The following is a 13,712-nucleotide window of genomic DNA, read 5'->3' as shown; positions in this document are numbered from 1 at the left end:
CACGCAGGACACGAGGAGAATGTGCAAACTCCACACAGACAGAGACCCCCCGCGCTCCTCCCGTCGGTCCCCCCCCCGCGCTCCTCCCGTCGGTCCCCCCCGCGCTCCTCCCGTCGGTCCCCCCCCGCGCTCCTCCCGTCGGTCCCCCCCGCGCTCCTCCCGTCGGTCCCCCCCGCGCTCCTCCCGTCGGTCCCCCCCGCGCTCCTCCCGTCGGTCCCCCCCCGCGCTCCTCCCGTCGGTCCCCCCCCGCGCTCCTCCCGTCGGTCCCCCCCCGCGCTCCTCCCGTCGGTCCCCCCCCGCGCTCCTCCCGTCGGTCCCCCCCCGCGCTCCTCCCGTCGGTCCCCCCCCGCGCTCCTCCCGTCGGTCCCCCCCCGCGCTCCTCCCGTCGGTCCCCCCCCGCGCTCCTCCCGTCGGTCCCCCCCCGCGCTCCTCCCGTCGGTCCCCCCCCGCGCTCCTCCCGTCGGTCCCCCCCCGCGCTCCTCCCGTCGGTCCCCCCCGCGCTCCTCCCGTCGGTCCCCCCCCGCGCTCCTCCCGTCGGTCCCCCCCGCCCTCCTCCCGTCGGTCCCCCCCGCCCTCCTCCCGTCGGTCCCCCCCGCCCTCCTCCCGTCGGTCCCCCCCGCCCTCCTCCCGTCGGTCCCCCCCGCCCTCCTCCCGTCGGTCCCCCCCGCCCTCCTCCCGTCGGTCCCCCCCGCCCTCCTCCCGTCGGTCCCCCCCGCCCTCCTCCCGTCGGTCCCCCCCGCCCTCCTCCCGTCGGTCCCCCCCCGCCCTCCTCCCGTCGGTCCCCCCCGCCCTCCTCCCGTCGGTCCCCCCCGCCCTCCTCCCGTCGGTCCCCCCCGCCCTCCTCCCGTCGGTCCCCCCCGCCCTCCTCCCGTCGGTCCCCCCCGCCCTCCTCCCGTCGGTCCCCCCCGCCCTCCTCCCGTCGGTCCCCCCCGCCCTCCTCCCGTCGGTCCCCCCCGCCCTCCTCCCGTCGGTCCCCCCCGCCCTCCTCCCGTCGGTCCCCCCCGCCCTCCTCCCGTCGGTCCCCCCCGCCCTCCTCCCGTCGGTCCCCCCGCCGGTCCCCCCCCGCCCTCCCCCCGCCGGTCCCCCCCGCCGCCCCCACGGTCGTCTGTTTTTCCCTCCCTCCTTCCCCCGTCCCCGCCCCCACGATCGTCCAATCCCCTCCCCCCCCCCCCCCCCCCCACGGTCCTCCTGCCCCCCCCACCCCCACGGTCCTCCTGCCCCCCCCCCCACGGTCCTCCTGCCCCCCCCCCCCCCCCCCACGGTCCTCCTGCCCCCCCCCCCACGGTCCTCCTGCCCCCCCCCCCCCCCCCCCACGGTCCTCCTGCCCCCCCACAGTCCTCCTGACCCCCCCCCCCCACGGTCCTCCTGCCCCTCCCATCCCCCACGGTCCTCCTGACCCCCCCCCCCACTGTCCTCATGCACCCCCCCCACCCCCACGGTCCTCCTGCCCACCCCCCACCCCCACTGTCCCCTTGCCTCCCGTTCCCCCCCCCCACGTCCCCAACAGCATTCCATTTGCATTCCTATTCAGTTGCTGTATCTGCTTGCTACCTTTTTGTTGTTCATGTGCAAGGACACCGAGATCCCTCTACACTGCAGAGTTTTGTAATCTCCCTCCATTTTAATAAAATGCTGCTTTTTCATTCTTCCTGCCAAAGTGGATGGGCTTTTCTGTATTGTATTCCATCTGCCTGTTTTTTGCCTCGTCACTTAACCTATCTGAACTGCTTTGTAAACTCTTTATATCCTCGTCACAATTTATTTTCCTATCTGTTATTGTGTCATCAGCAAATTTCGCAACCATGCAGTCAATCCCTTCATCCAAGTCATTGATATAAATTGTAAACAGATGTGGTCCCAGCACTGATCCCTGTGGCACTTCACTTGTTACAACTTGCCAACCTGAAAAAGATCCATTTATCCCTACTCTTCACTTGCAGTTAGCCAATCAATCCTCCATCCATGATAATGTTATCCCCTACATCATGAGCTTTTCTTTTGTCCTTCTATTCCCTGTTCCACTGAAAACCAGACCCTTTTTCCCCCATGCAAAGTCTACAATTAGTAACCATTAATCAAATCTGCCAGCATTAATGAATGAAATATGTACTCAGTGCCACCATAGGCATTTATATACCACCTTTTGCAACATCAGGATACGGCAAAGTGCATTACAGCCAATTATGTATTTTTGGACTATAGCCACTGTGGCAATGTCAGAAATGTGACAGACAATTTAGCATAGATCTCTCAAACAGCAAAAAACCCAGAAAATGCTCGATAACCACGGGAGGTCTGTCGCTTCTGTGGCACAGACAGAAAGAATATGCACACACATTGCGCCTGCTTCAGCTAAACCTGGTGTTGTGAGACTTCTTACTCAGCTAAACAAGACAGCCATTCACTGCTTCATTCTTCAGGGCAATGTCTTGACCAATCCGAGACAAGCTGCCTATCTTAAATTTCCAAACAATGCTTGGAAGTTAACTGTCAGTCACAACGAGAGTCCACTTGCCAACCAATCCGCATTCTCTTGTCTTACAGTATAAAATTGTTGTTTCTCCTGTTTTTGGTGTTCTTGTCATTGTCCTGAGGAGTGCAGTGTATTTTTTCTAGTTAAAGTTCCAAGTTCAAAACTCCGCATGTTGTTCACTCTTGCCTGTGGTGATTAATGCTCTGCAATTGCAATTGTTTCAGACACTGACAATGACAGAAGTTGTCAATCCCATCCATTTCCATTCTCTTGCTCAACACTTGACACCATCTAAATCGAGATAGAATTGCTGACTTCCTGACAGATCATCATGGTTTCCAAATATTTCTGCATTGAGAGGATTCATAAATACTGACCCACTCTCATAGCCGCCCCCCTCCCCCACCCCCCCCCCCCCCCCCCCCGCCCCCGCCCCACGCCCCACGCCCCATCTGTACAAAGTGACCCACTGTTTAAATCGATACACTCCCTGGGGCCCTTGTATATACTGACCCACCTCTAGGGACCCCCATGTATACTGACCCACTCCCAGGGATCGCCGTATATATGGACCAATCCCAGGAATCCTCGTAACTTACTGACTCACTCCCAGGATCCCCTGTTTATACTAACACACTCCCACAAACCTCCGCATAAACTGACACAATGTTAGCGATCCTTGTAATATATTGTCCCACTCCCAGAGAGCTCTATATCTATGGACCCACTCTTAGGTGCTCCCGTATGTACTGACCCGCCCCTAGGGACTCCCGTATATACTGACCCACTCAGGGACCCCTTATAAACTGACCCACTCCCAGGGACCCCCGTATAAACTGACCCACTCCCAGGGACCCTCACATATCAACTGACCCACTCCCAGGGACCCCCACATATAAACTGACCCACTCCCAGGGACTCCTGTATAAACTGACCCACTCCCAGAGATCCCTGTATGAACTGACCCGCTTGCATTCAACAAAGCTTTGCTGCTGGTATTAACACAATCCTAGGAATCTGTTTAAATGAATGTCCCACAGACTGTTTCAGCTTCCGAAAGAGTATTCTACTACTGCAGGAAGTGATTCCATTGGTGCACAGTTATGTGCCACTATATCAATCAGTACCAAAAAACTCAAATGATTTCCTGATGAATGCATAGGATTCTATGTGTTCCCAGTTAGAAACCTACGGCCTGCTAATCTTGTAGGTTTTGTTCTTTCTCACCTCCCTGTTCAGCCCTGTCAGTTTGCTAGCTTGGTCTGTCTCTGAGATATGATTCCACAGATCTCTGCAATCTCTTGATATCTCGGCAGTGGTGCCATTCTGCCCGTTTATTTGACTAATGGAAACAACATGGAGCCCATCAACATCCTTGTTCCAACGTGTGTGTGCTTCTAATCATAGATAATGATCAATATGGCAGACCCTGCTCATTTTCCCCTTGCTAACACAAGGGTGATGAGGCCAGTCTCAATGCTTCTGCTACCATCCTAACCAACATTTTGATTTGATTTATTATTGACATGTATTAACATACAGTGAAAAGTATTGTTTCTTGCGTGCTATACAAACAAAGCATACTGTTCATAGAGAAGGAAACAAGAGAGTGCAGAATGTAGTGTTACAGTCATAGCTAGGGTGTAGAGAAAGATCAACTTAATGCAAGGTAAGTCCATTCAAAAGCCTGACAGCAGCAGGGAAGAAGCTGTTCTTGAGTTGGTTGGTACATGACCTCAGACTTTTGTATCTTTTTCCTGACGGAAGAAGGTGGAAGCGAGAATGTCCGGGGTGCGTGGGGTCCTGAATTATGCTGGCTGCTTTGCCGAGGCAGTGGGAAGTGTAGACTGAGTCAATGGATGGGAGGCCGGTTTGCATGATGGATTGGGCTACATTCATGACCTTTTGGAGTTCCATGTGGTCTTGGGCAGAGCAGGAGCCATACCAAGCTGTGATACAACCAGAAAGGATGCTTTCTATGGTGCATCTGTAAAAGTTGGTGAGAGTCCTAGCTGACATGCCAAATTTCCTTAGTCTTCTGAGAAAGCCAAGGCATTGGTGGGCTTTCTTAAGTACAGTGTCAGCATGGGGGGAACCAGAATAGGTTGTTGGTGATCTGGACGCCTAAAAGCTTAAAGCTCTCGATCCTTCCTACTTCGTCCCCATTGATGTAGACAGGGGCATGTTATCCTTTACGCTTCCTGATGACTCTCCTTTGTTTTGTTGACATTGGGGCAGAGATTATTGTTGCCGCATCAGTTCACCAGATTTTCTATCTCATTCCTGTACTCTGTCTCGTCATTGTTTGCGATCCGGCCCACTATGGTGGTGTCGTCAGCAAACCTCAAAATCGAGAGGAATTTTAGCCACACAGTCATAGGCATATAAGGAGTGTAGTAGGGGGCTGAGAACACATCCTTGTGGGGCACCAGTGTGGAGGATGATCGTGGAGGAGGTGTTGTTGCCTATCCTTACTGATTGTGGTCTGAGAGTTAGGAAGTTCAGGATCCAGTCACAGAAGGAGGTGCCGAGGCCCAGTCCACGGAGTTTGGAGATGAGTTTTGTGGGAATAATGGTGTTCTAATCCAGTACTCTAATCGGGACTCACCAGAGGAAGGGGCAGTGCTCTGAAAATTCGTGATTCCAGATAAACCTGTTGGACTTTAACCTGGTCTTGTGAGATTTCTTACTAATCCAGTACAGAATGGGGATTGAACCTGGGACCCACCTGATCTCAGTGGTACCTCCTGAGAGTAATGTTTGTTTTCTTCTGGATGAGCTCCCTATCTCTGTAATCTGCCCCTGGCCTACAATGGTCTGAGATTCCTGTAAACTCATGCATTTATCAGTCTTCATCGGTCCATCGTTGGTGACTGTGCTTGCAGCTGGCCAAGCCCTTGGCTCTGGAAATCTCTCCGTAAACCTCTCTACCTCTCTGTCCTGCTTTAGGATGGGCCTGAAAATCAGCCTCTTTGGTCATTTTTTTCATCACCTGACCTAATATTTCCTTCTGTTGCTTAGTGTCAGTTTTGTTTGTTAACACTCCTGTGAAGCACCTTGCGACATTTTGCAGCGTTAAAAGCACTATATGAAGGCAAGTGTTGTTGTTTAGAGTTTATATATTAGTGTCACAAGTAGGCTTACATTAACACTGCAGTGAAGTTATTTGAAAATCCACTAGTCGCCACACTGTGGCGCCTGTTCGGGTATACCGAGGGAGAATTTAGCATGGCCAATGCACCTAACCAGCACATCTTTCGGACTGTGGGAGGAAACTGGAGCACCCGGAGGAAACCCACGCAGACACGGGGAGAATGTGCAGATTCCGCACAGTTGCCTAAGCCAGGAATTGAACCCAGGTCCCTGGCGCTGCGGGGCAGCACTGCTAACCACTATGCCACGTGCCTCATTATTTACTCTTTTTATCAGAGTAAAAGCTCTCACTCATGAGGGTGACCTGTCCTTTTGAGGTTTGAAGCTTTAGGTTTGAAGTTTCAATTGGCATTTTCAGGGATGGGGGAGGGAAAACTACAAAGGGAGACAAGGCCGAGGGGGGGGGTGGTTTTCAAGGGAAGTGACTCACCATTTGATATTATTCTCACACAGCACGATGAGGATGAAGGAGAGGGTGAAGATGATGCAGAGGTGCAACAGGAGTGCTTGCAAAAGTTCTCCAGCCGAGATTACATAATGGAGCCACCTATTTTCAACACACTGAAAAGGTAACAGTAATCTGCAGTTCTGAACCAGTCTGGTACCAGTCACACCCAGCATGGTTCATTCACAACTAGAACCAGTCACATTCCACTTTGTTTCACTCACACGGCGGACAGAAGCTTCTGGAGTTTTCTGACCCCCTTTTGGATAAGTTTCAGTTTACCAAGCTTCTGTCTGAAAAAGGAAATCCCCTAAACACAGCAAGTCTCTTCCCCTCCCTCCACCTTATTTTGTATTTAAATAGAATCCTGCAGTGTAGAAGGAAGCCATTCAGCCCATCAAGTCTGCATTGACCATAATCCCACCCCGGCCCTATCCCCATAGAGTCGTGGAGGTTTACAGCATGGAAACAGGCCCTTCGGCCCAACTTGTCCATGCCGCCCTTTTTTTTTTAAAACCCCTAAGCTAATCCCAATTGCCCACATTTGGCCCATATCCCTCTATACCCATCGTACCCATGTATCTATCTAAATGCTTTTTAAAAGACAACATTGTACCCACCTCTACTGCTACTTCTGGCAGCTTGTTCCAGACACTCACCATCCTCTGTGTGAAAAAATTGCCCCTCTGGACACTTTTGTATCTCTCCCCTCTCACCTTAAACCTATGCCCTCTAGTTTTAGACTCCCCTACTTTTGGGAAAAGATATTGACTATCTAGCTGATCTGTGCCCCTCATTATTTTATAGACCTCTATAAGATCACCCCTCAGCCTCCTACGCGTCAGAGAAAAAAGTCCCAGTCTATCCAGCCTCTCCTTATAACTCAAACCATCAAGTCCTGGTAGCATCCTAGTAAATCTTTTCTGTACTCTTTCTAGTTTAATAATATCCTTTGTATAATAGGGTGGCCAGAATTGCGCACAATATTCCAAGTGTGGCCTTACCAATGTCTTGTACAACTTCAACAAGACATTGAAGTTGTCCCAATTCCTGTATTCAATGTTCTGACCGATGAAACCAAGCATGCCGAATGCCTTCTTCACCACTCTGTCCACCTGTGACTCCATAATTCCAAGCATTTACCCTAGCTAGTCCCCCTGACACTAAGGGGAAATTTAGAATGGCCAATCCACCTAACTCGCACATCTTTGGACTGTGGGAGGAAACCGGAGCATCCGCAGGAAACCCATGGAGACACGGGGAGAATGTGCAAACTCCATACAAACAGTGATCCAAGCCAGGAGTCAAACCCAGGTCCCTGGTGCTGTGAGGCAGCAGTGCTAACCACTGTGCCACCCGATTTAGCTTGCGGTTTGTATGTTGTAACGGTGATAATGTACAAACTTTACAAGAGTTTGGACAGCTGTGGGGGCAATCCTATTCTACAAATGTTAAGCCTGCCAAGTGAGCAGTGCCTCTCTTCCTTGTGCATTTCCCCCCGTGTCATGCCTCTGTTCTCCACTGAACTGTGAGTGTTCCCAGCTGAGATCAATTAATTTGGTATAGACCAATATTGAACCTTTGTGCCTCCAAATCACACTAGCAACCCTTTACTCACCAGAAGGATATGCTGATAGGGTTAGATAAAGAAGGATGGGAGGAAGCTTGTGTGGGGCAGATGTACCAGCATAGACTAGTGGACTGAATGGTCTGTTTCTGTGCTGTAAAGTCTATGTAATGGGCCATTGGGAATTTTGTTAGAGGCAGAAATTCTTATTGTATTTAAAAAATTTGGATATACACTAAAAATAAATCATAACCAACATACAATGAGTCACAAAACGTTTGTATGCAGGTACAGCAAGCAATTAAGAAGGAATTGGAATTCTACGCATTATTATGAGAGGAATTGAACATAAAAGTACGATAATGCTTCAGTTAGACAGGGGATTGGTGAAGTCCCATCTCAAATAATCCCATAGTCCCATGTTAAGGGCGGCACGGTGGCACAGTGGTTAGCACTGCTGCCTCACAGCACCAGCATTCCAGGTTCAAATCCGGCCTCGGGTCACTGTCTGTGTGGAGTTTGCACATTCTCCCCATGTCTGCGTGGGTTTCCTCCGGGTGCTCCGGTTTCCTCCCACAGTCTAAAGATGTGCGGGTTAGGTAGATTGGCCATGCTAAATTGTCCGTTAATGTCAGGGGGATTAGCAGGGTAAAATGCATGAGGTTGCGGGAATAGGGCCGGGGTGGGATTGTGGTTGGTGCAGACTCGATGGGCCGAATGGCCTCCTTCTGTATTGTGCTGATTCTATGATATTCTATGAAATACTGTGTGCAGTTTTCATCTTATTTAAGGAAGGATGTAGTTTTAAGGTGACTTAGAGAAGGTTTACTAGACTGGTACCTGGAATGAACAGGTTGCCTTATGAGGAAAGGTTGGACTTGTTTCCACTGGAGTTTAAAAGAATGAGGAGTGACTTGATTGAAGTCTTGACAAGGTGGAAGTTGAAAGGATGTTTTCTCTTGTAGGTGAGTCTAGAACTACGGGCACTGTTTTCAAATTAGGGGTCACCTTTTTCGGGTGGAAATTAGGATGATTTCTTTTCTCTCAGAGGTTTGTGCGACTTTGGAACTCTCTGCCTCAGAAGGTGATGGAGGTAGGGATCATTGAATATTTTAAAGGTGGACGTAGATAGGCAAGGGGGTTGAAAGCTATCGGTGTAGATCGGTATGTGGAATTCAGTGCACAAACAAATCAGCCATGATCTTATTGAATGGCGCAGCAGATTTAAGGGGCTGAATGGCCTACTTCTGCTCCTATGTTCGTGTACCAGGAACTGGAAGGTGGGATTAGGCTGTTGGGCTGGGTAGTTTTTTATTGGCCGACGCAGATACAATGGGCTAAGTGACCTGCTTCTGTGCTGTAACTTCAATGTAATGGGCCATTGGGGCTCTTGGAAATGAGTTTTACAGCTGGATCAAGGGGATCAACTTCTATGATTGGGAATGACACTGGACCAGCAGCCAGCTACATCCACTGCTCACCCTGAACATGCCCAACCTGAAATCTGATTTAGATCTCATGGGGCGGCACGGTAGCACAGTGGTTAGCACTGCTGCCTCACAGCTCCAGGGACCTGGGTTCAATTCCCGGCTTGGCTCACTGTCTGTGTGGAGTTTGCATGTTCTCCCCGTGTCTGCGTGGGTTTCCTCCGGGTGCTCCGGTTTCCTCCCACAGTCCAAAGATGTGCAGGTTAGGTTGATTAGCCATGCTAAATTGCCCCTTAGTGTCCCGGGATGTGAAATTAGAGGGATTAACAGGTTAAATATGTGAGGTATAGGGCCTGGGTGGGGTTGTTGTTGGTGTAGACTCGATGGGCCGAATGGCCTCCTTCTGCACTGTAGGGTTTCTATGAAGTCTTCTATGAAGTCATCCAAAGCGGAGCTCTGGCTTATTTGCGCTGGAGTTTGGAAGAGTAAGAGGTGATTTGATTGAAACATATAAGATCCTGAGGGGCCTTGACAATGTGACTGTGGAGAGGATGTTTCCCCTTGTGAGAGAATCTAGAATTAGAGGTCACTGTTTCAAAATAAGTGTTCGCTCATTTAAGACATTAAGAGAAATTTTCTCTCAGAGGGTTGTGAGTCTTTGGTATTCTCTTCCTCAAAAGACGGTGGAAGTCGAGTCTTTGAATATTTTTAAGGCAGAGCTCAATATATTTGTGATTAACAAGGAGGTGAAAGGTTATCGGGGTAGGCAGAAATGTGGGGTTAAGCTCGGCGATGATCTTATTGAATGGCGGAGCAGGTTCAAGGGGCTGCTGAGTGGTCTAATCTTGCCCCTAATTTGTATGTTTGTATGTTCTTTTGTTCATCTAGTTATTTATAATTTAATTTTAAAATTAAGTTTCCAGAGTATTTCCTAGCATGGATGTTAATCTATATATAAAATATATAGTATGAGCTCTGACAAAAAGTAATCCAGACTTGAAATGTTAGCTCTGTTCTCTCTCCGCAGATACTGCTGAGATTTTTTGTTCAGATTCTAGCCTCCGTAGTAATTTGCTTTTATATTATATATGGATGATAGGGAGGAAATAGCTTGATCTGGGTTTCAGACAAAGCTCGGCACAACAACGTGGGCCGAAGGGCCTGTTCTGTGCTGTACTGTTCTATGTTCTATGTCGGCCTATCTGATCTGTAATTACCTGGATGAGTTCTCTCTCCGTTTTGTGAAAGAAATGGTTACTACCATGTTTTCTTTCTCCAGTCCACAAGCGCACTAATCCTCAGCAGGATCCTCATTTCGAGAGACTGCAATTTATTCACCCAATTTCCGAAGCATTGATACAGATTTCCTTTAGAAATTCAGTGTAACCTTTTGGCACCATGTTAGTTAGATTAAAACCCTTTCAATTACTTGAAGACACTTGCAGTCAGTGAACAGTCCCAGAATCGAGCCCACTTCCCACCACTCTGATTTACTGTCCATTTTCCAGATTCGCTGTGCTCTCCCTTCTGGCCAGTTTGTCATAGAACTTGATGCCACTCCCCTAATTCCCTACCATTTGATGTTCTTCCATAGTCACCTGTAGGAACTTTGACAGCAGCTTTCTTGAAACAAAAAGATGGGCTCTTGAACATCTTACGAGTTTGCAGTACGTGCTCCTCACCACAGTGTGGCACCAAACCTCCAACTAATTTATCTACAGAAAAATTTCAAATGCTGACATTCAACGGGAGATATAAGCTGTTTATTCTGGAGATATAATGTTGGTAAAAGTTATTGAAAAGATACAAACTTAACATCTGAAACCGAGATTGAATTTCAGTCACCTGATTACCATGGTCCAATTACTGTTTTCATTAGCTGCACAACTTTTGGAGTGCTTCTCATGTTTTATCTCACTTAGCTTTTCAGGAAGAATAATACAATTCATGAATTACAGGCAGTCAGAGTGCTACTGTCATCTCTGCTCGACACACACTGAACCCTAGAGCTGATCCTGCATGGTGTGGGATCATAGAAATCATCATAGAAACCCTACAGTACAGAAAGAGGCCATTCGGCCCATCGAGTCTGCACCGACCACAATCCCACCCAGGCCCTACCCCCATATCCCTACATATTTTATCCGCTAATCCCTCTAATCTACGCATCCCAGGACACTAAGGGGCAATTTTAGCATGGCCAATCAACCTATGTTAGGTGTCTGACCCTGGGTGGTGTGGGATGTGATGATTTTTGACCCTGACTGTATAATTTCATTTCTCCAGGTACTTCCAGGCAGGGGGCTCTCCGGAACACGTGATCCAGATGCTATCTGAGAATTATACAGCAGTAGCACAGACTGTAAACCTGCTAGCAGAGTGGTTGATTCAGACAGGTAATATCCGGTCAGCACTGGGTAATCTGATAGAGCTGAGAAATGCAAATTGAACATGTGTTTTATGTATTGAGGATAACTCATTATTTTCTTCCTAATGGAGGGCATCAGAGTCTTTCAGCCGGTGCTCTCTGAGTGCCATGTTGGGCCCAGGTGCTCTCAGTAGCTGCCAGCTATATTTTAGGAGAGATTCAGCTTGAACCCCTTTTTGAGTTTCTTTCTTCATCAGCCTCCCGTAAGAGTGGGAATTAAAGGGGGTTTGTGATGATGTTAACCCCCCCCCCCTCACCCCCCCCCCCCCCCCCCCCCCTCAATTTCTGTGGCACTGTTGGCACTTCAGTATGATTCACCCTTGGTCCCCTTCCTGTACTTCATTCAAATGGCCATTCTTCACTTGCAAGCCCAAATTGTTGTCAGACTATTTGAAAGTAAAGGGACAAAATAGCCCAAACACATTCTTATCTGATGTCCACTTATGTTCACTTTTAGCAACAATCACTAAGGAATGATCAGGACTTGGAACTGTAACTAATTTTTACATTCTCTAACCCATAGGAGGAGACAGAGACAGATCCCACCAGCAACTCTGTGAGCTATAAGTTGAGCTTTTGGGTTGTCCTGTGGCCTTACATCCCTGTGCCTGGGTGGTCTGGATTATGAGGTCCACATGCTGGGCTCTGTAGAGTTGGATTATACCCACCCCTATCCAATGTCCTTGGGTTTTGGTGAGCTGAACTTAGTCTAGTCAGATATAAGGATTTGTAGGACAATGTTGTGTTACAGAAGTACAGGTCCATATATATGTTTTACTCTTCTGAAATCTGTTGCAGATTGTTCCTTTTCCTTCCTCAGGGGTCGAACCATCGCATGTTCAGGAGACCGTTGAAAATCATTTGAAGAGTTTGCTGATCAAACACTTTGATCCTCGGAAAGCTGACTCTATCTTCACAGAGGAGGGGGAGGTAATGCTCTGAAAGTGTTTCCAAAACGAGATCATGTCTTTATAGTACATAGCTACATATAATAGTTCACACAGAATAAAGCACAACAGATCCTCTACGCCACGATACTCCAATAATGACAAGCCAATCCCAGTTCTATGATTAAAAGCAAATTACTGTGGATGCTGGAATCTGAAACAAAAGCATAAAGTGCTGGAAAATCTCACCATGTCAGACAGCATCTTTGGAGCTCTGGCGAAGGGTCATCCAGACTCGAAACATTAGCTCTGTTATCTCTCCACAGATGCTGTCAGATCTGCTGAGATTTTCCACCATTTTCTGTTTATTGTTACTGTGATGTAAATCAGCTGATCAGTGCCCCTGAATCATTCGCAGCTCTTCGACTGGTTACTCAATCTAAGTCTAGAAAATATTGTGTGGCTGCTGTCAGCTGCAGTCCTGTAATAAAAAATCTCTTGGATTTTGGCTGATCCTTAATGACTGCTCTTGTTACACTGTACCTGAATCCTTAACTACGTTCCCTCTGAAAGGTTGACGGTGACTGTCCAGAACTCTGACCTGTTATATTAATCATAAATATGTGTTAAAAAGGCTGACCAAATATCATGGGGCATTTTCCATTGTTACCTTTGCTTCATGTTAGGGTCCAAGATCAGAAACCCCAAGGCATATAATAAAGTTAGACTAGAACCCAACTGTTTGCTATTTTGGCATTAATGTGAGGATAAGGTATTTCATTCCAGATGTGATTCTATTGACACACTAGGAAACTTTTATCAAAACAAGCTTTATTTAACAATAAAGTTTAACTATAACAAATGAATTTGCTTCACGTTTACCAATTGGATAATACTTAAAACATGACAAGATACAGTTCTTCACTGCTAAGCTATTCCTATGAGATCCAAATTGAGCAATATTCCTCTTACACACTTAAAACCCCTCTTCAAAATTAGTTAGCAAACCCCAGGCTTACGTGCTTGTTTTTGTAAACATTCTTAGAGCCTTTTGAACACCTCTGGAGAGAGAAACAAAAAGACTCCTCTTGTTTCTTTCAGGACCAGACTGAAAGCTGACTTTTAAAATAAAAGTGAATTGTGTGTTTTTCCTGCAAGCTTAGCTCCTCTGTCTCTGACAACCAACCTAATCAAAACCCTACTCCGAAACCCCAAGGGAAACCTAAGCAAACAAAAATGCATCAACTCTGCTTAGACAAATACAACATTAGCTAAAGTCAGTCAAATCGGTACAGCTGAATTTTAAACATACCCCTTACAAGAAACATGATA

The 13,712-nt window shown here is 48.3% G+C and overlaps 1 protein-coding gene across 2 annotated transcripts in view; it reads left to right on the top strand.

Moving 5' to 3' along the window:
* nelfcd (negative elongation factor complex member C/D) overlaps positions 1 to 13,712 on the top strand; it is an 81,472-nt gene that overhangs the window by 2,442 nt on the left and 65,318 nt on the right. For both annotated transcript variants that reach the window (XM_078236356.1, XM_078236355.1), the window contains exons 2-4: positions 6,080 to 6,195; positions 11,352 to 11,461; positions 12,314 to 12,423. In XM_078236356.1, the coding sequence (XP_078092482.1) occupies positions 6,080 to 6,195; positions 11,352 to 11,461; positions 12,314 to 12,423 (336 nt within the window). The remainder of the gene's footprint in view (positions 1 to 6,079; positions 6,196 to 11,351; positions 11,462 to 12,313; positions 12,424 to 13,712) is intronic.

The sequence above is a fragment of the Mustelus asterias genome, chromosome 20 (assembly GCF_964213995.1).
Source record: "Mustelus asterias chromosome 20, sMusAst1.hap1.1, whole genome shotgun sequence".
Classification (NCBI taxonomy): Eukaryota; Metazoa; Chordata; class Chondrichthyes; order Carcharhiniformes; family Triakidae; genus Mustelus; species Mustelus asterias.
Note: the sequence above shows the minus strand (reverse complement) of the source record. Positions and strands in the feature narration are given on the sequence as shown.